Below are 23812 nucleotides of genomic sequence, written 5' to 3' on the forward strand. Positions count from 1 at the left end.
GTCGTCACGGTTGTGTTGGTCCTGTTTGTGCTCGCCGCTGTCGTCATCTCTGCCGCCTTCTACCGGCAGCGAAGAAATAAATCTTTGGACATCAGCAGCAACACATTAGTTTTAGATTAGATGGCGTTTGACCACCAGCAGCGTTTTGGTTTAAATGTTGACATTACGATCTGTAATTTTTGACAGAATTTTGATTTGCATTCCATTGCTTGAATGTTTTGAACATTCTATTTGCAATTATAAAGATGTCCGTTGTTTTAAATGTTCATCTTAAGTTTTAATTTCCTAGTTTATCAGTGTGAAGCACTTTGTTTTCAGCTGTGGTTGTACATTGTTTAAAGTGCTTTATAAACAGTTGACGGTTGTCTTTTCTACTTTTTGAGACTTTATCCTAGTTTATCAGTGTGTAGCACTTTGTTTTCAGCTGTGGTTGTACATTATTTAAAGTGCTTTATAAACAGTTGACAGTTGTCTTTTCTACTTTTTGAGACTTTATACACTTGTAAATGTTGAAAAGAAAAAGGCCAAAAATGGAAAGGGTGGAATTATTTTTCTTTAGGATTTGTTTAAGACTTGGTAACTTGGTTTGAGCAACATTTGTACTCGGGTTCAGCTCACGGAGCAAGAGATGGGTTAAAGGATGCAAAGGATAAACAATTTCAGAATTGACAACAAGCATCACAATTCAGTCAACTACCCAGTATGAAAAATACAATTTAAAAAGACATTGTGTGTGCAGTGCTATCCTTTTTCCTCATTCACATGACATTTATTTGCATCTATATCAACAGGAACTTAGAATGAAATTCAGGGGGAAAAAAACATTAAAATCCTGAGCCCACAAACAGCATATTTGAACTTTCCGCCATTGAACAAAGCACCCATGAATAACGCAGTAAAAATTTCCATTTCTCAGAAGGAACAATGCATTTCTAAACTGCAAAACAGTAAATTCCATCATTACATCATCATACATTTAGTTTACTGTATTTTTTTTTTATTAAGAAAAAAAAAAAATTTCATATTGTGTAATCATTGCCACACTTGACAATGTAGCATGCATGCTAACTAATAGACACCAGTCCTAAATCATAGGAAACACCACAAAGCAAATCCTTCAGCCACAGTGGTGTCGAAGGCTCTGGCAACAACTTCAGACTGATGCTCAAAACAAGGCAGTATTTCTTCCATAAAATATCACCACCATTTTTGACTATCGGTGCATTGTCATCATTGGGATTTGGCGCGTGTTGATCCCAGCCTCCAACGCTCATGATACGTATACTCAGCTACACCCCTTGCGTCAATACTTTGTGGAGCCAACCTTTCATTGAAAGTACAGCTGCACGTCTTTTGGGCAATGTCTCTACCAGCTTCGCAGATGCAGACACTTTTCTGCAAAATAGCTCAAGCTCAGCCAGGTTGGATGGAGAGCATCTGAACAGCAATTTTCAAGTCTTGCTACAGATGCGCGATGACTTTCCGGAACATCAGACTCAGTAACTCATCAAATGACAGTGCCAGACAGTCAATATAATAACATGGTTGAAGGCTTTATTTAATTCACATATGCATAAACTGACAGGAAAAGGTATGCATGTGGACTAAATTTCAGCTTGTGATAATTCCAGAAATATGAATCCAGTTCTACAATTTTAGAAAACATACTACCAGTTATGAGAGCAATCAAATATTTTTGTGCTACATGATAAATATTTTAAAAGTTGTGGGGGATGGAGGACATGAACTGCCTTCATTAGAATAAGATAAAAATAAATGACAGCTGGAGGGAATATTAACATGTCACAAAGACTTACCATAAGCTTCTAAATACAAATTAACTTGCACACAAATCATAAATGTCAGGAAAATCCTACAATGAAAACCTTTGTACAAAATAAAAATTGTTAACCCCCTCCAATATCGTCGTGCCACCTAAAAAACTTAAAAAAAAAAAAAAAAAAAAAAAAAAACATCACAGGGCCCTCCTTTTGTTTTTTGTGGTCGACTTTAGAACTGCCGCGTTCCTTTGAAAGTCTTAAAGCTGCCCGTGGTGCTGCCGCCGGGAACGGAGCTGCTGGTGATTTGGACGATGCGACTCATTCCAGATGAGGGACTGGGAGAGAAACATTTTAAAAGAAGGTAACAGTCAAGAATATTCACTGAGTATATATATATTCACAAGTAATCGGATACAGATTTATTTTTTATTATTTAACAACAGCACAAAATATGCATGTGAGGGCCAGGTATTGCGTTTTACACTGTAGTATCTGTGAGTATGGCCTGGCAAATGATGTGTGTGTCCGTGAAACATGCTCTCCCACACGCTTTTAACTTATTCAAACACTTTTAAGGTTTGATGCTTGCAATTTGTTTTTGGGCTCAAATATGGTTACAATGTGGTATAGAAAATAAAATTGCCGTGTATTTGCCTGTGTACCTTTAAGAGGCGGGGCCTGGAGGGGTGGCGTATCACTGCGCTAGTGTCTGGGTGAGCGCTGTGGCGAACAGCAGCTCCTACCCGAGTGTGCTGAAAACTCCATTAACTCGTATATATATTCCCAATTGAAAAATTAAAATGCCATAAATCAGCTCTAAAAAAACTATTAAGTTATGCATTTTTAATAAAATGTGCATTAAATAAATAAAACTTCAATATCTATTCCTTTTGTCATAGATGTGTTAAATTGTAAAGAGACTATGGACTGCCTGTACATTGAAAAAAAAAAAGTTTTAATTTCATTCATTCTTCATTTTATTTTCAGTTGCACGTGATTAAACTTATTTTCCTAGAAAATAAAATGTTTAACATATTTTTAAGTCTTGTGTAACTGATGTTCCAATTAAGTAAAATCCAAGAACTAAATAATGACAAAGTGCTGTACCCAGAAGGAGGCGACATCATGCTGCGACGACTGTCGCTCATCCGGCGGTTGTTGGAGAAGCTGCCGCTGCCGCCGCCGCCTCGGGAAGCAGAGCCACCTTGCCACTCCTTCCTCATGCCCTGCTCCCTGCTGTGACGCTCCACCACCACACGGCGGCCTGAGTTGAAAGACTACAAGGATATATGGAAAGCCATTTGAGCATTTATTCCAAATACTCGAGATCCAGTTTAAGGTCCATGTGCTAGTACTCACTAGGAAGACAATTCAGTACACTAATCGCCCAACTTTCCATTTATTGTTTTCCTCCCACTACTAGTGTCACTTGTTTCCTACTAGTAGGCAATTGAACTTGACGACTAAACTGCTCCACTAGTATCACTACTACTAGTGACATCACTAGTAGTACAAGTAGCACAAATGTCAACTAATGCAGTTTTGCTTGACTAGTAACATGTAGCTTTCCTGCTAGTAGAGCTACGAAGGAATCGATGGTGATTTGAATTGACACACGAGTCGGCCTGAATCAGAATTTTCGCATTCAACTCAAAACGGATCGAAGAATAACATACTACTTAATTCTGACAAGAGCTGCAATGCTGCATTTGCTAATTTTGTTTACGCTACCATTTCGACAGTCAGTCCCCTCCTAAAGTATTGAACAGCAACGTCAATTCCTTTGTTTTTGTTGTATACTGAAGACATTTGGGTTTTAGATCAAAAAATGTAAAACAACTCAGAATCAGGTCCAAAAAAAACACACATACAAGGAATTTGTCTCCGGAGGTTGGGAGCCGCTCTAGTACGACAACAGACAGTCAATTGACAGAGAAGCCTTTTGTGACAAAGACATTGACAAAAAAAAAAGTCACTGAGCAATAAAGGGTTGCTAATTCTCTGGTAATGCCGGTACATTTTCTTTTTTTTTTTTGACAATTGTGCAAAAGATGCAGACTCTTCTAGCACTTAGAGCAGTTTGAATGACTAATATTGCAATTGTCTGGTGCAATAACCATTGTGCAAAGGGCGCCGAGACTTCAAGGAGTGTATGCCGTTTAAAGTGACTGGGACAATGTTGATTGTGCAAATGTTGCAGATACTCCTCAATCAGTGTGCAAATGGAGTAGATGCTACCCTGGCATGAGTGGCCAGTACTGGTCAACAACAGATATGCAAATAGTGCAGCGTGGCGAGACTACTACAGTGAGTGCACGAGTAATATATAATTGGCCCCACAGAAATGTGACAACGAACTCAAGTCAAAAAATTGCCAGCATTTTGTAATGGAATTGTAGGTTAGGCGTTTAAGAAGTTGATCGCACATTTTGTTTGAAGCCACCCACTGTTCAAGTGAGCAAAAGTATTGGAACAGACAAATTAACTTAAAGTGACTAACTTAATATTTGGTGGCATAACCATTACTTGCAATAACTGACTCAAGCCTTCGACCCATTGACTTTACCAGTTGCATTCCTCATTTGAAATGCTTTTCCAGGCCTTTACTACAGCCTCTTTCAGTCCTTGTTTGTTTCTGGGGGTTTCTCCCTTCAGTCGACTCTTCAGGTGGTAAAATTCATGCTCTATTGGGTTAAGGTCCGGTGATTGACTTGGACAGTCTAAGACCTTCCACTTTTTCCCCCCAAATGAAGTCCTTTGTTGTGTAGTGTGTTTTGGGTCATTGTCTTGTTGCATGATGAAGCTTCTCCCGATTAGTTTGGATGGATTTTTCTGTAAATTGCCATACAAAATGATTTTGTAGACTTCATAATTCATTCTATTGCTACCATCATGAGAGACTAGTGAGCCCGTACCTCCACCATGCTTCACAGATGAGCTTGTGTGTTTTGGATCATAAGCAGATCCTTTCTTCCACCATACTTTGGGCTTTCCATCACTTTGGTATAGACTAATCTTGGTCTCATCAGTCCATAAAACTGTTTCAAAACGTTTGTGGCTCATGTCTGTCCTACTTTGCAAAAAACAATCAGGCCTTCTGATTCTTTTTGTTGATGTGTGGTTTGCATCTTATGGTATGGCCTGTATAGATCTTCTCTCGATGTCTTTTTTTTTAACAGCGGATTGTGATACCTTCACCCCTGGCCTGTGGCGGTGAGCCTTGATGTCACTGACTGTTGTCTTCGGGTGTTTCTTCAGAGCTCTCACAATGTTTCTGTCATCAACTGCTGTTGATACCCTTGGCCAACCTGTTCGATGTCTGTTGCTCAGTACAGCAGTAGTTTCTTTCTTTTTTAGGATATTACAAATTGTTGTACTGGGTATGCCCAATGTTTGTGCAAAAGCATGATCGAGTTTCCCTCTTCTCTCAGCTTCCAAATGGTTTGCTTTTCTTCCATAGACAGCTCTGTGGTCTTCATGTTTGCTTAACATCAAACGCAGTTTTCACATGTGAAACCCAAAGGCAACACCTGAGGAACTAGAAACACCCATCAGTCATATGTTCCAATACCTTTGCTCACTTGAAAAGTGGGTGGGTTCAAACAAAAGGTGCGCTGCCCTGAGTTGTTTCACACATCTAGATGTAAAGACCATGAAATAAAAGCTGGAATTCTGAACTTTTGCCTCATATTCATCTTTTGATCTGAAACGCAAATGTCTTCATTATATAACAAAAACAAAATAATTTACCTTGCCATTCCAATACTTTTGGAGCGGACTAGTGTCATGAATAGCCAAACTAAGCAAAGCTGCTTGAGCATTTATTTGATATCCTTGATATTCAGCTTAATGTCCATGTACTAGTAACACTTTGTCCTTACTTTGGCATACTAGTAGAAAGACTGCATTCTATTAGTGAGTCAAAACTGTATAGTACTTGAAAACTACAATCTGCCAGTGACCTAAAATTCTAATAGTTTAGATCTAGCACTTCACTAGATACGAGTAGGACAGTTTTGACTTACAACCCCAATTACAATGAAGTTGGCACATTGTGTTTAACATGAATAAAAACAGAATACAATGATTTGCAAATCATGTTCAACCTATAATTAATTAAATACACTACAAAGACAATATATATTTAGTGTTCAAACTGATAAATTTGATTGTTTTTAGCACGTAATCATTAACTTAAAATTGTATGGCTGCAACAGGTTCCAAAAAAGCTGGTACAGGTGGCAAAAAAGAGTTGAGGAATGACCATCAAACACCTGTTTGGAACATCCCACAGGTGAATAGGTTAATTGGGAACAGGTGGGTGCCATGATTGGGTATAAAAGGAGCTTCCCTGAATTCCTCAGTCATTCACAAGCAAAGATGGGGCAAGGTTAACCTCTTCGTGAACAAGTGCATGAGAAAATTTAAGAGTTTAAGGACAATGTCACTCAATGTATAATAGCAAGGAATTTAGGGATTTCATCATCATCAAAAGTTTCAGAGAATCTGGAGAAATCACTGTATGTAAGCGGCAAGGCCGAAAACCAACATTGAATGCCCGCGACCTTCGATCCCTCAGGCGACACTGCATCAAAAACTGACATCAATGTGTAAGATATCACCACATGGGCTCAGGAACACTCCAGAAAAACAATGTCAGTAAATACAGTTTGGCGCTACATCCGTAAGTGCTACTTAAAACTCTACTATGCAACGCAAAAGCCATTTATCAATAACACACAGAAACGCCGCCGGCTTCCCCGGGCCCGAGCTCATCTAAGATGGACTGATGCAAAGTGGAAAAGTGTTCTGTTGTCCGACGAGTCCACATTTCAAATTGTTTTTGGAAATTGTGGCGGTTGTGTCCTCCGGCCAAAGAGGAAAAGAACCCAAAGTTCAAAAGCCAGCATCTGTGATGGTATGGGGCTGTGTTCGTGCCAATGGCTGGTTAACTTACACATCTGCGAAGGCACCATTAATGCTGAAAGGTACATACACGTTTTGGAGAAACATATGCTGTCATCTAGGCAACGTCTTTTTCATGGACACCCCTGCTTATTTCAGCAAGACAATGCCAAACCACATTCTGCACGTGTTACAACTGCGTGGCTTCGTAGTAAAAGAGTACTGGTGGTAGACAGGCCTGCCTGCAGTCCAGACTTGTCTCCCATTGAAAATGTGTGGCGCATTATGAAGCGTAAAATACGACAACGGAGACCCCGGACTGTTGAACAACTGAAGCTGTACATCAATTAGTGTCCTCAGTTCCCAAACATTTATTGAATGTTGTTAAAAGAAACGGTGATGTAACAACAGTGGCAAACATGAGCCTGTCCCAGCTTTTGTGGAATGTGTTGCAGCCATAAAATTCTAAGTTGCAGCCATAACATTCTAAGTTAATGTTTATTTGCGAAAAACAAAGTTTATCAATTTGAACATTAAATATCTCGTCTTGGTCGTGTATTCAATTAAATATAGGTTGAACATGATTTGCAAATCATTGTATTCTGTTTTTATTTATGTTTAACACAACGTCCCAACTTCATTGGAATTGGTGTTGTAATTAAGAACTACGAACAATAAAGGTACAGGAACTCCTTGGGAGTCAAGTCCTTCCAGTGTGGGCACAGGAAAAGAGCGAAAGGCTGAGGGCAAAGATCTCAGGGTCTTGTAACCATGTAGTTTTCCTACTAGGATGTCAAAGTTGTGCATAAATGTAATACAGTTGTTGAAAAGATAAACATTACTAGTAAAACATTCGTTCTACTTGCGCATGAAGCTGAATATCAAGGATATGGAATAAATGGTAAAGTATTTTTTCCCAGGGACAGAGGAGCGATCGGGGAGAGTCGTCATCATGGCGATCATCATATCCTGTCAGAAATGGTAATCAGACCTGATCATTCATCACCATGGCTCTTCCTCCATCCTGATCATTAAAGGAGCCTCTTCCTCGGCTGGCTGAAGAACCTCCTCTTAGGACTGGACCAGGCCCGTCTCGGCCCGACCTCTCCGTACGAATTCGCATGGGTCCACTGTGTAAACCACAATAACGCCACAGCGAATAAGGTGAATGTATGTACAAAAAAAGAAAGAAAAAAAACATTTAAAAAAAACAGAAAATTTGTGACAAACTGTAAGAAACGTTACCGTAACTCGCCCTTGTTGGCATTCATGTCAGCGTTATTCTTCCAGGTGTGGCCCCCGTCCCTGGGAGAGCGGGGGTGGGACACGCCGGACATCCTGGCTCCCATCGGCCGATCATGCACCTGGATTGGTCGCCTTTCATCTCGATCCCTGCGGTCGGTGTCGCGGAGGGCAGTGCGCGAAGGAGGCGGCTCGGCCCGGCGCACCGCTTCGAAGTTCTTGGGGTAGCGCTCGAAGCCGGCGCCCTCTCGCTGAAGAGAGGGGCGGCTCTTCTTTGCTTCTGGCTCTCCGTCAAAACGGTTGCGCCTGTAAAAAGATGACAAAGAGGGGAAAAACATTTTAATTAACACCTGCGAAGCACTGAAGCCGCACAACGTGAAGCGCGAAGTGGCGAGGGAACACTGTACTTCACTTTCACCTTTATTGAACATAATATGGACATTTAAGCCAATAACCATGTTAGTCTCTTAGCACCCTCTCCAGGTAAAGAGTCTTGCTTTTTCTGAGCACTCAATTCCAGGAAATAAGTGGCCGAGTCACACGGGTTGGTGTTTTTTTCAAAATAATAATTAAGAAAGCAATTTTGACTTTGTTTACTACAAGGATGTATTTATTATAGCACTATTTACATAATATTTACAAAAAGATAATGGTAGAGAGAGAAGATGTGAAGGAGTGAGGATAGAAGCATTCTGCTGGCAGAGGTAAACATTTTTTTACAAGGAGTTCCTGGGGTGGCAGAGATATTCCATCCATCCATCCATCCATCCATCCATTTTCTGAGCCGCTTCTCCTCACTAGGGTCGCGGGCGTGCTGGAGCCTATCCCAGCTGTCATCGGGCAGGAGGCGGGGTACACCCTGAACTGGTTGCCAGCCAATCGCAGGGCACATACAAACAAACAACCATTCGCACTCACAGTCACACCTACGGGCAATTTAGAGTCACCAATTAATGCATGTTTTTGGGATGTGGGAGGAAACCGGAGTGCCCGGAGAAAACCCACGCAGGGACGGGGAGAACATGCAAACTCCACACAGGCAGGGCCGGGGATTGAACCCCGGTCCTCAGAACTGTGAGGCTGACGCTCCAACAAGTCGTCCACCGTGCCGGGCAGAGATATTCCGCCAGAAAAATAGTTTGAAGTGTATGCGCCCAGTGCGTTGCCCGTAGATTGTCCCGCCCCCTTCAGAATGCCGAATGCTCATGCACTTTACACAGCTAAAACGCCATAAGAACTTGAGCGAACCTGTCAAATGTGTTGCTCTGCTCGACAGCGGCCTGTGGGAAGCGGCCCCTCTGGCGTTGGTTGAAGTTGGAGAAGCGGTTCTGCTGTCGTTCGAAGTTGCCACCTTGGTTGAGACGAGCATCGGACGCATCGGACTGAATCTTTTTGTTGCCATTCCAGTATGTATTATCTCTCCGACTGAAATGTGAAAGTCATTTTCATAAGTATCATTTTAAATGCACTTTTTTTTTTTTATATAAATCCTGCTCGTCATCCGATTACTGTACTGTACAACTGTGATGTAGCATACAGGAAGAAAAACAAGTAAATCAGGAAAAGGCATGGTACAATGTAGTGTTATATATGAAAGCCACGCCATTATTTCCCTTTCAATGGGTCTTTGAGGTGTGTAAATTCATTGTCTTATCAAACACTTAAAACGCTCAAAATGAAAAATGCCTTTTTAGGAATAAAATCATCTGCCTTGTTTTTAAGGAACACAGTCTAGTACACTATTGGAGGGAAAGTATGCTGGTGCCCATTTTTAAGAACAAAGGTGATGTGCAGAGCTGTGGGAACTATAGAGGAATAAAGTTGATGAGCCACACAATGAAGTTATGGCAAAGGGTAGTTGGAGGTTAGACTCAGGAGAGAAGTGAGTATTTGCGAGCAACAGTATGTTTTCATGTCTAGAAAGAGTACCACAGATGCATTATTTGCCTTGAGGGTGTTGATGGTGAAGTACAGAGAAGGTCAGAAGGAGCTACATTGTATTTTTGTAGATCTAGAGAAAGCCTATGACAGAGTACCCAGAGAGGAACTGTGGTAACTCCATGGGGAGGTCTGGAGTGGCAGAGAAGTATGTTAGAATAGTACAGGACATGTATGAGGGCAGCAAAACAGTGGTGAGGTGTGCTGTAGGTGTGACAGAGGAGTTTAAGGTGGAGGTGTGACTATCAGGGATCAGCCCTAAGCCCCTTGATATTTGCAGTGATGATGGATAGGCTGACAAATGAGGTTAGACTGCAGCCCCCATGGACCATGATGTGCGCAGATGACATTGTGGTCTGCAGCGAAAGCAGGGAGCAGGTGGAGGAACAGTTAGAAAGGTGGAGGCATGCACTGGAAAGGAGATGAATGAAGATTAGCCGAAGTAAGACAGAATATAGAGAGAGAGGGCGGAAGAGTGAGGCTACAGGGAGAAGAGATAGCAAGGGTGGAGGACTTTAAATATTTGGGGTCATCAGTCCAGAGCAATGGTGAGTGTGGTCAGGAAGTGGAAAGAGTCCAAGCAGGTTTGAATGGGTGGCGGAAGGTGTCAGGGATGTTATGTGACAGGATGACTAGGATGAAGGGCAAAGTTTATAAGACAGTGGTTAGGCCAACTATGATGTATGGATTATAGACAGTGGCACTGAAGAGACAACAGGAGGCAGAGCTGGAGGTAGCGGAAATGAAGATGTTGAGGTTCGCTCTATGAATGACTAGTTTGGATAAAATTAGAAATGAGCTCATCAGAGTTTTGGAGACAAAAGAAGAAGGCAGTCTAGTACACTATTGTATTTTAAAGTCAGTCATGATGGTGGTTAGTACTTGATGTAAACATTTTGAGAACCACTGACGGAAAGGATTAGTGTTTTTTTTTTCCCCTTAATGGTTGTTGACAACATAGGAGGAGCTCACGGAAGAACAGTATGACTAAAAATACAACCAGATATGGAGGTTACCACAACAAAGTGTTTGGCTGCTTAATAGTACATGAACATACAATGATTGCAGTTACAAAATTGATTATATTGATTATAACATTCAGCAATGGCTATAAGAAACACTAACCCTGCAAAAACACGATGTTGATCCCTTTACATTACAGTGCGTAATGTCTCTTTAAACATGTATGGCAGTTAAGCATATTAACAAGTTAGTAATTAACTCTACACATTTCCTACAGGTATTTTGGGGGGGGGGGGGGGGGGGGGGGGCATCAACAAGCGTTATGGAACTGTTTGTGTACCATTATAAGGTTAACAAAGCAATGCATAAATGGCAGAAAGTACACACCCATGCTCGACATCACGGCCTCTTTTGAAGTTTCTCTTCTCTTGCTCATAGCGGAGGTGCTCCTGCTGTCGTCTGAGCTCCTGTTGGCGGGCAATGTGTTCTGCCTCTTTCCACCGCTCCTGAAACAAAACACGCACTTCAAATTTGGGTGGTTGGCTTTGTAAAAATCCTTTCAAAAATGACTATTTAAAACAATTATTTATTACGCCATTTCCTTCCACAGGCAGCTGACTGTGTACATACTTGCTCTATTCGGATTCGCTCCCTTTCGAGCTTCTCCCTCTCAAAGCGCTCCCTCTCCAGCTTTTGTCTTTCCATCTCTAGTCTCTGACGTTCACGAAAGAGGTTCTCACGTTCTTCGCACTCCCGCTCATGGCGCGCCTGTTCAGCCATTTCACGGTGCCTATGAATAATCAGTTTGAACAACACATTTTACCCCTGAAACCACTACAAATTCAAATGAGAAAGTGTGATGTCAGGTACTGCTTTTAGTTACTAACACATTCAGATTGAAAAATAATGACACCAACTCTATAAAGTGCTACATACATATTTCCTTCTGGTGTTTTACCAAAAAGTGTCAATGCAACTTAAGTATATTCGCACATTGATTCATTTACCTGCGCATCTCTGGGGCTCTACGAGCACGCTCCATCCGCTCCCGCATACTCTGCTCTTTTATCTTCGCAAAAGGAACAAAGCCACCCTCCTTATTGACCAACTGCTGTTTACGTTTAATCATCTCCAGCTGAGAGGAGGGGTCAGTAAAATTTACATTGATGAAGCACAGCATTGATCAAAAACAAAAATATATGAAAAAACATGGAAATGTACCTCTTCAGGGGGTAACAGCCATTTGGGACGTCTTTGCATGGGCATGTGAACAAAAGGCTGCAACAATGCAAACAAGCATACTGAACATCCTGTAATAGTGCGCAAGCAACAAACACAAATCTGACCCCAAGTCTTACCTTCTCAAAATATCTTGTTTTTCTTAAAGGTCGCATTTTGAAAAAAGTCGACTTTCCTTTAGTCTGATCCCCCTGCACCATACCGCCTGGACTTCTTGACCCTGACCAGGGGGGGGGGAGACAACAAAAAACAATAAGCCTCCTCATCTATTAAACTGAACTAAATATTTACAAAAAAAGAAGTAAAACCTACGTCCAGAGGATCTGTCATCTCTCTTTGAGGAACCTTGGACAGAATTTGATGTACCTGAATCAGATTTGCCACTTTTGGTGTCCTTGGATGAATCTTTGTCCTTTTCCCCAGATTGTTCTTCTTTTCTGTAAGGTTGCTGTGATCTAAATGGAGGGAGATCAGGTAAGTCATTTTCCGGGAAGGCAGTACCTTTCACAATTTTATTCTCACCCACTTGTTAGACAACTTGGTCCCAGTGGAACTGCGCTTTTCACTTGACTTGCCCGTACTTGCTTTGTCATCGAATTCATTCTTTGAGGATTCTTTTTTGAAGGGGTGATTTTTGGCCTATAAAAAAAAAACAGCCCATCAAACAAAAAAGTAGGGATGCACTTATACCACTTTTTTCAGACCGACTAAGAGTAGATACATAGTACTTATATTTGAGTACTTACAAATACAGAGTATGCACCGATCGCTACCTGATAATGCCTTCTCTTCCAATTTTGATCAATGTTTTCTCATCAAATATTGTCAAAGTTTTTTTTTTTTAACATGGCATGGGTTTAACTCAACTCTAACACTTCTACACAATCAAATGTTCAAAAAACAAAGTCTAACACTTCTACACAATCAAATGTTCAGAAAACAAAGACAAAAAATGTGTATTGTTAGTGTTTTATGTTCAAACTTTACATACTGCACTGTTACACCTTTTGTTGTTTTTTTAAGCGTTCTATAAATAAAGTTGAGTTGATTTGTGCTCTCATACACAAAATAATCCTATTCCACTTGCCCAGGTGGTGTATGTGCTGCTTCGGATGAGAGCGCCTTGGCCTCCAGGGCATATTGTTGAGGCACACATGCAGTTAACGAAGATTTAATGAAAAGACAAGGCATGCGCAGCAAAGCTGAAGCATTCAAACCTTTTTTTTTTTTTTTTTTTTTGCAGAGTAGAAAGAAATGCCTGCGTTTTATCATATTTCTGTATATGTTGCTGCACGTTTTGTTTGAATATTCATTATTTCAAGGTTTACACTGCAAGATCAATGCTATTTGTTAGCCCGTATATGTTTTTGCATTATACTTTAGCATTAAGCTATGGATAGCAGACGCTTGAAAGACAATGAAATGAAATGTGTAATTATCCATATTTTAACCATGAACTTCAACCTGGAGTGTCAATAAACAGCTTGAAGCATAGTATATAGTATTTGACAGCATGGAAAAGGGTTGGGTGTTGTATATCGAAGCGTTTTTAAAAGTGCGACAACAGAAGAAAAAAAAAAATAATCCAACTCAAATCAACAATTCAGGGGGGAAAAAAAATTATGTTCTGAAGTTTACTTCACTTACACATTCAACATATATTTGCTGTCCATCAAGCTCAGTGCAGTCCAGTTGAGAGATGCAACGTGTCACCTCTGCACTGGAAGACATTGTCACCAGGCCGTAACACTTTGAGCCAGGGCTGCGGGCATTTGTTAGGACCTTGGCACTTAAAACCTGTCCACAACAGAACTGATACTTTGATTTTCAACCACACAGGACTGAAAATAAATCAAATTTGTTTACCTTGCCATATTTGCCACAGAGGTTCTTCAGATCTGCTGCTTTGGTGTTGAAGTCCAGGCCACTCACCCAAACGTTATGGGAAGAGCTGATGTTGCTGCTGCTACCGACAACTGCTTTTCCACAACAAATTATGCAACCATTGGGCATTAATGCATCAAAAGGAATTAAAGTTTTCTAACACGCCTTACCCTTATCATCCTTTGCAGCTTTTCCATCTCTGTCTCGTGAAGAGCTACAAAGAAAATGTTTCAACAACAAAAAGCAAATGAGCTTCAGAAAATAAAATATTCATGTGAAGTGACACGGACACGTCGTTTTTTTTTGGGGGGGGGGGGGGGGAGCTTGGGGGTTGGGGGGCATTTTGTACTTTTCAGAAAGAAACAATCCTGTGAACAAGGCGAAGATGTGACATGTCTCAAAGGCTTCAGAGCTTTTCCAGTGGTGATGTGTCAGGATGACCGCCAATTAAGTCCCTTGACCAATGAACTCTTCAGGTTTCTGGACGACCTCAGCGAATTAAAAAAAAAAAAGTGCCATCAAGGGAACTAATGCTCTTATTATGCACTTCAGCCAAAAATGGGAAAGGCTTTAACAGCGCTGGAAGATGCAAAGTAACAAAGTGGACTTTTTCAACTCCTGGGTACTGTCGCAATTTACCATGTGAAAAAAATAAATAAATCAGAGGGATTGGGATCATCTGTGAACACTTCCCTTATGGGAAAAAAAAAAATCTTGACGCTACCCACAATGTTGCACTCTTATAGAGGTGAACTTGATAGTAGTATCAAAGGACATAGAAAGACAAACCTCTTTGCTTGACCTGATACCCCTGTGGACGAGAGGCCTTTCTTCCCAGAATCCTTTTCTTTATCTCCAGCTTCAGCTTTCTTCGTGGCATCTCTGCTGTCCTCTGAGGGCTCGCCCCAGGCTCCGCCATCTTGCTTGCCATCTCTGGCTTGAATCTTCATATCATCATCCATGGCCATCTCGGCAGAGGCCTCAGGCTCATCGTTGCCCTTGTCGGCCTCTGAATCTGGAAGTTTCACATGTTTACCTGTGTCCAGAAGATCGTCGCCATCAACATCTAACGTGATGGCGTCTTCATTTTGCATCGACACAGACAGGTGATCGTCCTCAGCTTCTTTCGAGGAATCCATGGCTTCGGCAGCCATCTCTTCTTCAGACTCCAATTCAGGCTCTGCCTCCACGTCAACCTCGGGCTCGCCCTCTCCGTCAACCTCGGGCTCAGCCCCCCCGTCGTCCAGCAGCTCTCCTTCTGCCTCGTCGTCGACTTGTGGCTCGGCATCTGCCTCAGCCTCTTGCTCAACATCTGCGTCCACCTCTGGCTCGGCATCTGTGTCAGCATCAGCCATTTCTGGCTCTGAATCGGCCTCGGTGACCACGGCTTCTGTCTCCGGCTCAACCTCCAGTTCAGCAATGCTCTCGGGCTGAGAGAGGTTGTCCTCGCAGAGCGCAGGCTTACAATTTTCTCGTGTACCTTCATCTGTATCTGTTACATCTGAGGGATTTAATAAGGATACACATGGCAAAAAACACAACGTTTAACATGGACATGTCACATGTTACTTGACCTAAAAGTAGAATAGAAAGCACATTTAGTGTTAGTGGTCATCGAGGGCGAAGACACCACAGGAAGACAACACACAATCTTCATGGAAAGGGAGGGAGGATTCAATATTCATCACTTGAAAGGGTCTCCAGTAAAGACAATTCATTGTGAATGTCTCGTTCCAGATGCCTCAAAAAGGTGAGGAACCTTTCCTGGTGGGAGTCGCAAAACGGAAAAGAAGGGGAGGGAAGTCTCAATCATTCATTCTTTCGTTAATTGTAGAGATCAGTCCATGACAGGTCACCTGTATGATTTAAAAAAAAATTTGAGTCCATCCTGCTGACGCTGATCACCTTCCACCACTGTCTTACGTGTCCAGTGAGCAAACAGACAGCTGTGTGCACAACATGAATCTCTGTAACCAAACCAGTCTTTGTGGTTGTAGTCCAAGGCCCGTTTAACAGTCACGCTGTAGCTTACAACTCTTGGCTGTCGTTCACGGCAAAGCAATCTGTGCAGTTTAGATGGATGGCTTCTTTGAAGAGTCCATCAAGTCTTGTGACTTCCAAAAGCCGATGCATTTTGAGATTTTTAAATGATGTCTCTTCTCTTCCAGCCATCTCACATGATGATAGCTTTAATGAGAGTCCAGTTGACTAGAATTCAGAGCGGTCCACGACATGTCCATGACGACATTCAATAATTTCAAAAGGAGCAGATCATTATCCTCAGTCTTCAAATCGTCTTACTGTTCATTGGTTCACATAAAAACCGTTAGAAGGCTATCCGTTCCATCTTGTGACTCCGGGACTGTGCCAGTTGCATTCCAGATACATATTAGTGCTGTTAACCAACTGCATACTTCCTACAAGGCTTCTGTGCAACCCTTTTCCAGTGCAACAAATGTGGGTCATATTGATATTAAACATGTCCAGTAAGTGTGTAGCCACTAGCATATAAAATAAATGTGATGTGCACAAGATGTTTATTGTCACTATTTGGACGTGATTTGTACAGTATAAAATATTTGGTCAGCATACATACCTTTCTCTGACTCGTACTCTTCTGTTTCCTAAAAAATGATTAAAAGTGAGCCATTAAATATTTGTGAACAAGAACAGAAAGACATAACTCTGTGGCTTTGGTCAAGTATGTCATTATATTCTTCAGAAGACTTCTATTAATGTGTGACAAATTACGACAAGGGCTAGAGCTACTGAATATTTTTAGAAACCGATAATTCTATCGATTATCCCATCAATTAACTGAGTAATGGGATAAAAATTGTACGTATTAATGCAGGCATATTTTGCCAAACATACTTTTTCTCGTATTTGGGATGTAAGATTGTCTCCATGTTGCCTCAGCAAATATGTGAAATATGAATGAAAATCATCTATGCAATCCTGAGATACACAAGATTTTCTGCTGAGAGGCCTGAAATCAGGTCATTCAAATTTCTCAAACTTATCTAATTCACTAGCAAAGATCTCCACCGTCCCTTTTCGCTCCCAAGCCAGCACTGTCCACATAAACGCGTTTGCTCTCACAAGTGGGTCTTCTACAGGGTGGCAACCAATCAGGGGACAGGGAGCGGTCTTTGACAAATATGGAAAAAGCGAATACAAAACTGGGTCAAACAGAAGTAGCTGTTAGAGGGCCTTTTCTGGACCCTTGTATGACAAAACAAAGGTGTTTTTTTTAAATGAAATTGACACTTTTATACGAGGTCCATGTTTGAGAGTTACACTATAGAGGTCTAACTAGCCAAAATACAGGACCTTTCAACAACAACATGTACAAGTGAGATGCGGGTATCATTTTTGTCCACTTGGTGTTGGCGTCATTAGATTCCATCCATTTTCCGTACCGCTTAACTTCAGGGTGACGGGCAAGCTGGAGCCTATCGCAGCTGATTCTGGGTTAGACACAGGGTACATCCTGAACTGGTCGCCAGCCCATACACCCTCAATCACAGATATTATAGTGTGGAATCTGAGGACAGGCGGGCACGGTGGCAGACAGCTTGGCATATCTGACTCACAGTTCTTGAGGAGCTGGATTCAAATCCGCCCTTGCCTGTGTGGAGTTTGCATGTTCTCCCCGTGCCTTTGTGGGTTTTCTCCAGGTACTCTAGTTTCCTTCCACAGCCCAAAAACATGAATGGTACGTTAATTGAAAACTGTCCGTAGGTGTGAATGTGAGTGCAAATGGTTGCTTATATGGGCCCTGCGATTGGCTGGCGACCAAGCAGTTGGCCACCGTGCCCGCCTGTCCTCAGATTCCACACTATATCTGTGATTGTGTTTGTTTGGCTTGAAAAGGTGGGGTCTAGGCTGGTGAGTGAAGTGGGAGTCAGTGAATGAGAGTGTAGTCTTCTGTTTTAAGTGTGAAACGATTGCAAAATTTGTCCTAGTCCTTTATGCACTCGTCCTGGCTTGCCACCATTGCGCCAACTTATTTCTACAGACAGTGACACTTGAGTCTGCAGTAAAATTAGTCCGTGTGGAAAAATTATCATTGTGAAGCTCGAGGAAGATATTTTGCTTCAACCTTTTTGTAATTGAATTAGTCGATTAATAGTTTTAACCCTAACAATGACAGTAGCAACGTGACAAGATTTGCCAAAAATGACAGTCTTTCAAAATGCTGAGTCTGAGTGAAAGCCAACATTTCTGCGTTTAAGATCCTTTTTTGTCAGTCACATGAAATATAATTTTGTGAAATACTGGATTTTCTTATTATTTTGTCTTTCTGCCATAATCATCAAAATTGAAACAAAGGCTTGAAATATTTCACTTTGTGTGTGGTGAGCTAAAGTAACATACAAGCTTCACTTTTTGAAACAAATCCTTTATTATTTCACAACATACATCCTTGACCATCTCATTTCGTTTGTTAATAGGGGGAAGCCCTTCTCTGATTGGCTGACAATTTTCAGTTAAAAATATCCACCAATCGCTAGCATGGGCCGAGGTTCTGGAACATCCAACAAAATTACTGTGACATTTCTAACGCAGTCATTTGCTCTAAAAATTCAGGTTGCGCAAATTAGGGGTGGGTAAAAATATCGGTTCAATGCATTGCAATCCCCCGCAATTCTTTATCAATTCAGCAAATCCTCTGAATCGATTCACCTCATGGCCAGTGAGGGGTGCTTTGCGTGTGATTCACTGTGTATAGACGGAAGCCGCGTGAAGCGAGTGACTTCTACTTTTAAATCTGACGTTTGGGGTCATTTTGGATTCCTCTGTAAATCCAGAACACAGGAAATGGACAAAAGACACACGAACGACGATGCGCAACACCAACACAAAAACACGTCAGAAGACACCGTCCCAAAGGTGTACACAGAGTTAAAGCAGCTGTTTTGGAGTTGTTGAAGTCAGCAGAAAGACTGGCTCGTGATGGTTGTACTTCCAGAGTGACTGATCCATACATATGTAAACTATCACTTCTCGAGCCCCGCTCAGAAACTGCACAGGGTGGAATATACCGAACTTATTGACAGAGGCAATAAATTAATGGGGTTTGACTAAATAACGGCAACTGTCACAATGCCGCAAATATACTACTTAATTAGGTATTACTTAAAAAACGAGCAAATACCCTGAATTGCAACCTAAAGAATCGATCTTGAATCGAATTGCAAACTAAAGAAATCGTACCGGGAGGTTCTTAACAACGCAAAGCCCTATATTGCAAATGGAACATTATTGGTGAGAAGAGCAGTGTGGCCAATAGAATATGTCATGTATTTCAGCAATCAATTATTTTTTGGTGAATGTATTCTTTACAGAGGATTTTAGGTGTTTTAAGTGCTCATTCCACAGCGTTCTTTTTTTTCCCCACCGAAAATTCCACAAAAAATGGCTGCCACTTGTTACATTGCTAATGACAAAAACAATGTAAAGGGGGAAAAAATGCAGAAAACAAAAGTATGACACTTACCTTAGAAGGCATCTCATCTTCTGTGGTAGTGTCCAAGTCTGACTCAAATTTCCTTCCTAAAAAGTTGAGTACAAATATTCTAAACGGCCAGACTTCTTTTGTAGCTACAGAGTGAGTAGGAAGAAATTACCTTTGCCTTTTCCACTTTTACGAGTTGATGTGCTTAATGGAGCCTGTACCTCAACACTGCCAGAGTCTGCATCTTCACTCTCAATAGCCTTACAGAAGATAAGTATATCAGTTAATTAAACCCAGCCAAGTTCATCCTAAAACCTTAGAGAGGGAAAAAAGTGGCTACACAAGTGATGTCAGGAAACAACAGAGAGTACAAATGAACCTCTTGAACATATGTGGCCTCTAAAAATATCAACTTGAGAAATCAACCACGACTCTAGGAAAGGAGGAAAACCAAAACGTCACAGCGCCATTCTTTAATTCAAAGTCTAAAACAGCACAAAGACAACGTGTCCCTACTTTCGCTTTGGTTGTCCGACAAAATTAACGCTTCCGTTCGATTAATCTTTAAAAAAATAAAAATAAATCGCTTACAAACGTTTAAGAATTAGGTTTCCTCTTAACTGTAATCTTCGGCTTAATTTTTCCGACCATCGTGGCTACATCACAATATTATTAGTAGCCGTTCTGCATTTATTACGAATAGTCACCTTACAACACAATGACACATTCTTTGTTCATTCCAAGTAAAAAAAAAAAAAAAAAAAAAAATGTTTTCTTTTGTTTAATCTCATCCGTTCGGCTCACCTGCTTTTAGAGTTTAGCTTCAAAGCAGCTAGCTCGCAGGCTAACCATTCACTACATCGACCCCATTGCGATAAACGCACGACATTGGCTGTCTTTACCTGCTTCAATCTGGCGAGAAGTACACTCTTAATACCCGAAGTGTCCAAATTCCGTCGCTTGAGCTCGGATTTAAGGTCAACAACCCTTAATTCTGTTATTTTTTTCAACGCCGTGGAAATGGCCACCGACGCCATTTTGCTGACTGACTTATGCATTCACGTGCGCAGAGAATTCGAGCAGTTTTCGATTCAGGGTTTGTTTTGTTTTCCTTCAACACAACAGTGCCTCACATTGGCGTGGAGGTCCACGTCCAGTATAAGATCCACGCACTTTGTCCTAGTACTAGTTAGACAATTCTGCGCACTAGTAAAACGACTAGGGCGCACGAGTGGTTACTTTGTTTTTTAAACTATTGTATGACATTTCTGCACACTACCCTAGTGAGGATAAGCGGTACAGAAAATGGATGGATTATGTAGGAGAACTAGTTGGACAACTACATGTTTCTAGTTAGTGCAAAACTAGTGCTAGGCTACTAGTTCAGATAAAACCAGTAGCATTTTAAAACGTCACTACTTGTAACACACAAAGTTGTACTATTAGTGAGGAAAAAGAGCATACTAGTACTTGGACCTTAAAGTGGATATCAGGAAGAGCAGGGGGAAAAAAAGCCAAATAGCACAGTTGCCAAAGTCATATTAGAGTGTTTTCATAAAACAAGGAAAAGCAACATTTTTAGCAAGCAGTACTGATATTGTGACAGTAAGTCAAAACATTACTTTGGCAATTATGCTGTTAGGCCAGAGGTGTCAAACTAATTTTTGTCTCGGGCCGCATTGTTGTTATGATTTCCCTCAGAGGACCATTACACAACAAATTGAGGGATAGCTAGTTTTGAATTCAGAAGACAAGGATAATAGTTTGTTCAAGTATTGTTTATTTTAGAAGAAGGGTTTGGTAACAGAAAAATGCAATATCTCCACATTATTGTTTATTATTATGACAATTCGGAATTTGGGTACAGAGTTAGTAAAAATCGCCGAAGTTGACAAGCATGATTTGCTTTCGCGGGCCACATAAAATTACGTGGCGGGCCGCATCTGGCCCCCGGGCCATTGAGTTTGACACCATGTATTAGGCGAATAATATTTTTTTTTTAAATAAATAAAAATACCAACGTGCTTGCTAAAAACTGTTGCTCTTGTTTTCCGAAAACATTCAAATATATAGGCAACAATGCTATTAGGCTAACGATTTTGAAAAGATGCACAAATGGCTCGCCATAAATCGGTTTGGGCTGTTGTTCAATATAGTGCGCGCAATTGTTTTACGCGTGACGACAAAGAGCACACTACTGTAGTACGTGGACCTTAAGCTGTTTATCAAGCATATCATTAGCCTAATAATAGCGTAGTTGACAAAGTCATAGTTAACAGTTTTCCGAAAACAAGAAAATCACATTTGTAGCAAGCACATTGACATTTTTTAAATGAATGCTATTACTGAAGCAATAGCAATGTGCTTGCTACAAATGTGTTTTTCCTGTTTTAAAAAAAAGTGCTAAACTATGCCATTAGGCTAACGATAGTGAATAAATAACATAAAGCCGTTTGAGTGTTTTTTTCACAGCGCACTAGTTTTTATTCATAATTCAACCCACTAGTAAGATATCGAATAAATGCTCAAACGGCTTGTCATAAAGCCCTTGATTTATCGAAGACTCTAAATTATCCTTAGGCGTGAATGGTTGTAGGTACCTTGCGATTAACTGGCGACCAGTCCAGGGTGTACATAGGTAGAACTAGTGGTATGCGGGCTCCCTCTAGTGGTACATGAAAAAAAAACTGCCTCAGTACAGTTCAGTTGTATTTAACTTTTAAGTTCAATACATTTGCATTTTATCATTTATTTAGGTCAAATGTTTATTTAACTTTTAAGTGCAATACATTTTAACTGAACAATTATTTAAAGATAATGTAAAGTGACTTCAAAGATTTGTGTCTAATACATTATACATGTTTGTAGATAATTGCTAAAAATGTGCAAAGGATGGGAACATTGTAGAACTGAAATTGGAACTATAGTGTAAAACAGTTTTTCACCATTTCAGTTTTTCAGATTTTTTTGGGGGGGCGGGCGTGTCTAAAACAGTGGTGTGTCTAATTTATCATTTATTTTCACTTCACAGGGACAGTACTTACAGTTTTAAAAACAGTGTTTATGTTCAAACTGTGCACTGTGTTGCAGTGGCATACATAATATGAAATATACTTTTTAGGAATAAAACCTGTCTAGTTCTTGATGAACACCTAGGCCTACCATGCTACTGTATTTTGACGTTGGTCATGATGGCGGTACTTTGAGAGCACCTTATTTTTGGGGGTTGTTCTAGGTGTAAAAAGTTGGAGAATTGCTGCTATTAAAAAACGACTATATGGATGAAATAGTGGATTTATTCCCCTCAATTTAAGGTCGCACCCAGGTCTCGCAATGACCACCAGTGGGCGCGCTAGTGTTTGCAGAAAGGTTGAGTTCTCGCCGGTAGGGTTAAAACCTCAATGACGGTCCTCAAAATCCTAATATGTAACGATGAGTAATTGGCAGCATTTGATCAGTGTTTGTGATCAATCAATGAAAAAAATAAAGACGTGAAAAGACATAATTACGGAGAAAACGGTTGTCACAGGCTGTGCCTCGGTCGACGAAACTCACTGTCGTAAAAGTGTCGCAAACGGCTATCTGCGATCTGGCGCCTCCGTGCGGCAACGAATACAAGCCCAGTATTGTAGCCAGCGAGAGCGAACAGACGACCTGCTGGGTAAACAACAGTGTCGACTCGAGAGTCAGGAATGGGAACTTCGTCGAGGGCTATCAGTGAGATATTTCTATTTTATCTAGTAGACATACACTAGAGATGTTGTTCTATCATTGTGGGATTGAAACGAGACGCTCGCTCCTCTAGATTTTGGTGTAAAATCGTCTATTTGCTCAGTGGAGTTGAGCTCGCCTTTACGTTAGCTTAGCGTGTAGCCCTTCAGGGCCCATTGCTTTCGATGCAGCTTTTCAGCTCTCATCGGGACTGTTGTCAATTTCACAATCCCAGCCATTAACAATTGCGACTTCTGTGGAGGCCCGCTGAGTTACGGCTAGTGTTAACGGAGATATATGCGTTTCGTTTCATTATTTTCGGCCGGGATTTAACCCGTCCGTCGAAGCGAAAGACGCGTTTTTTTAAATTAAACATGTAGAAACAGAGCTGTGTAATTTTTGTTGTGTTCTTTGTGGACTAGTATGTGACAGGCTAAGTGGCTGCTAGCTCCCCCATCTAGTTTTGTCTCTATTAACTCATGTCGCAAATTATCATTCCGAGGAGGTGGCTAGTTCCTTTTCCTGCGTTTCTACACGAAAACAAGTTAATAGTGGATTCGACGGCGTTTGTGGGAGATATTCGGACAGCCGATAGTAACTGTTAACCAACCGCCCTAGAAGCTATGACTCACATTTGAGTTAAGAAACTACGTGCGTTTAATTCCATTTTTAATTTTTTTTAAATTTA

At 41.0% G+C, this 23812-nt stretch overlaps 2 protein-coding genes across 5 annotated transcripts in view; one reads left to right on the forward strand and one right to left on the reverse strand.

Moving 5' to 3' along the window:
• Window positions 1–811: 811 nt before the first annotated feature.
• sltm (SAFB-like, transcription modulator) lies at window positions 812–20463 on the reverse strand. Its single transcript, XM_061670640.1, has 20 exons — window positions 20316–20463; window positions 19586–19673; window positions 19456–19511; window positions 16549–16576; window positions 14742–15453; window positions 14123–14166; window positions 13935–14044; window positions 13716–13880; window positions 12595–12707; window positions 12381–12523; window positions 12188–12288; window positions 12051–12107; window positions 11837–11964; window positions 11460–11619; window positions 11217–11335; window positions 9177–9353; window positions 7932–8234; window positions 7678–7816; window positions 2889–3058; window positions 812–2116 (listed from the first exon to the last, which is right to left on the reverse strand). Exons 1-20 carry the CDS (start codon window positions 20448–20450, stop codon window positions 2011–2013), a joined length of 3054 nt encoding a protein of 1017 aa, XP_061526624.1. The 5' UTR covers window positions 20451–20463; the 3' UTR covers window positions 812–2010.
• Window positions 20464–23046: 2583 nt separating this feature from the next.
• rnf111 (ring finger protein 111) overlaps window positions 23047–23812 on the forward strand; it is a 38819-nt gene continuing 38053 nt past the window's right edge. For all 4 annotated transcript variants that reach the window (XM_061670641.1, XM_061670642.1, XM_061670643.1 and 1 more), the window contains exon 1: window positions 23047–23130. The gene's annotated coding sequence lies outside the window, so the exon portion shown is untranslated. The remainder of the gene's footprint in view (window positions 23131–23812) is intronic.

Source organism: Phycodurus eques, chromosome 2, assembly GCF_024500275.1.
Source record: "Phycodurus eques isolate BA_2022a chromosome 2, UOR_Pequ_1.1, whole genome shotgun sequence".
Classification (NCBI taxonomy): domain Eukaryota; kingdom Metazoa; phylum Chordata; class Actinopteri; order Syngnathiformes; family Syngnathidae; genus Phycodurus; species Phycodurus eques.

Excerpts from the sequence above, each read along its gene's own strand:
- sltm (XM_061670640.1), bottom strand. The coding sequence starts at position 20,450 with ATGGCGTCGGTGGCCATTTCCACGGCGTTGAAAAAAATAACAGAATTA. Across the intron at positions 12,289-12,380 it reads AGATGACAGATCCTCTGGAC|GGTCAAGAAGTCCAGGCGGT; the intron begins GTAGGTTTTACT and ends CCCCCTGGTCAG. Across the intron at positions 11,620-11,836 it reads AGAGCCCCAGAGATGCGCAG|GCACCGTGAAATGGCTGAAC; the intron begins GTAAATGAATCA and ends GATTATTCATAG.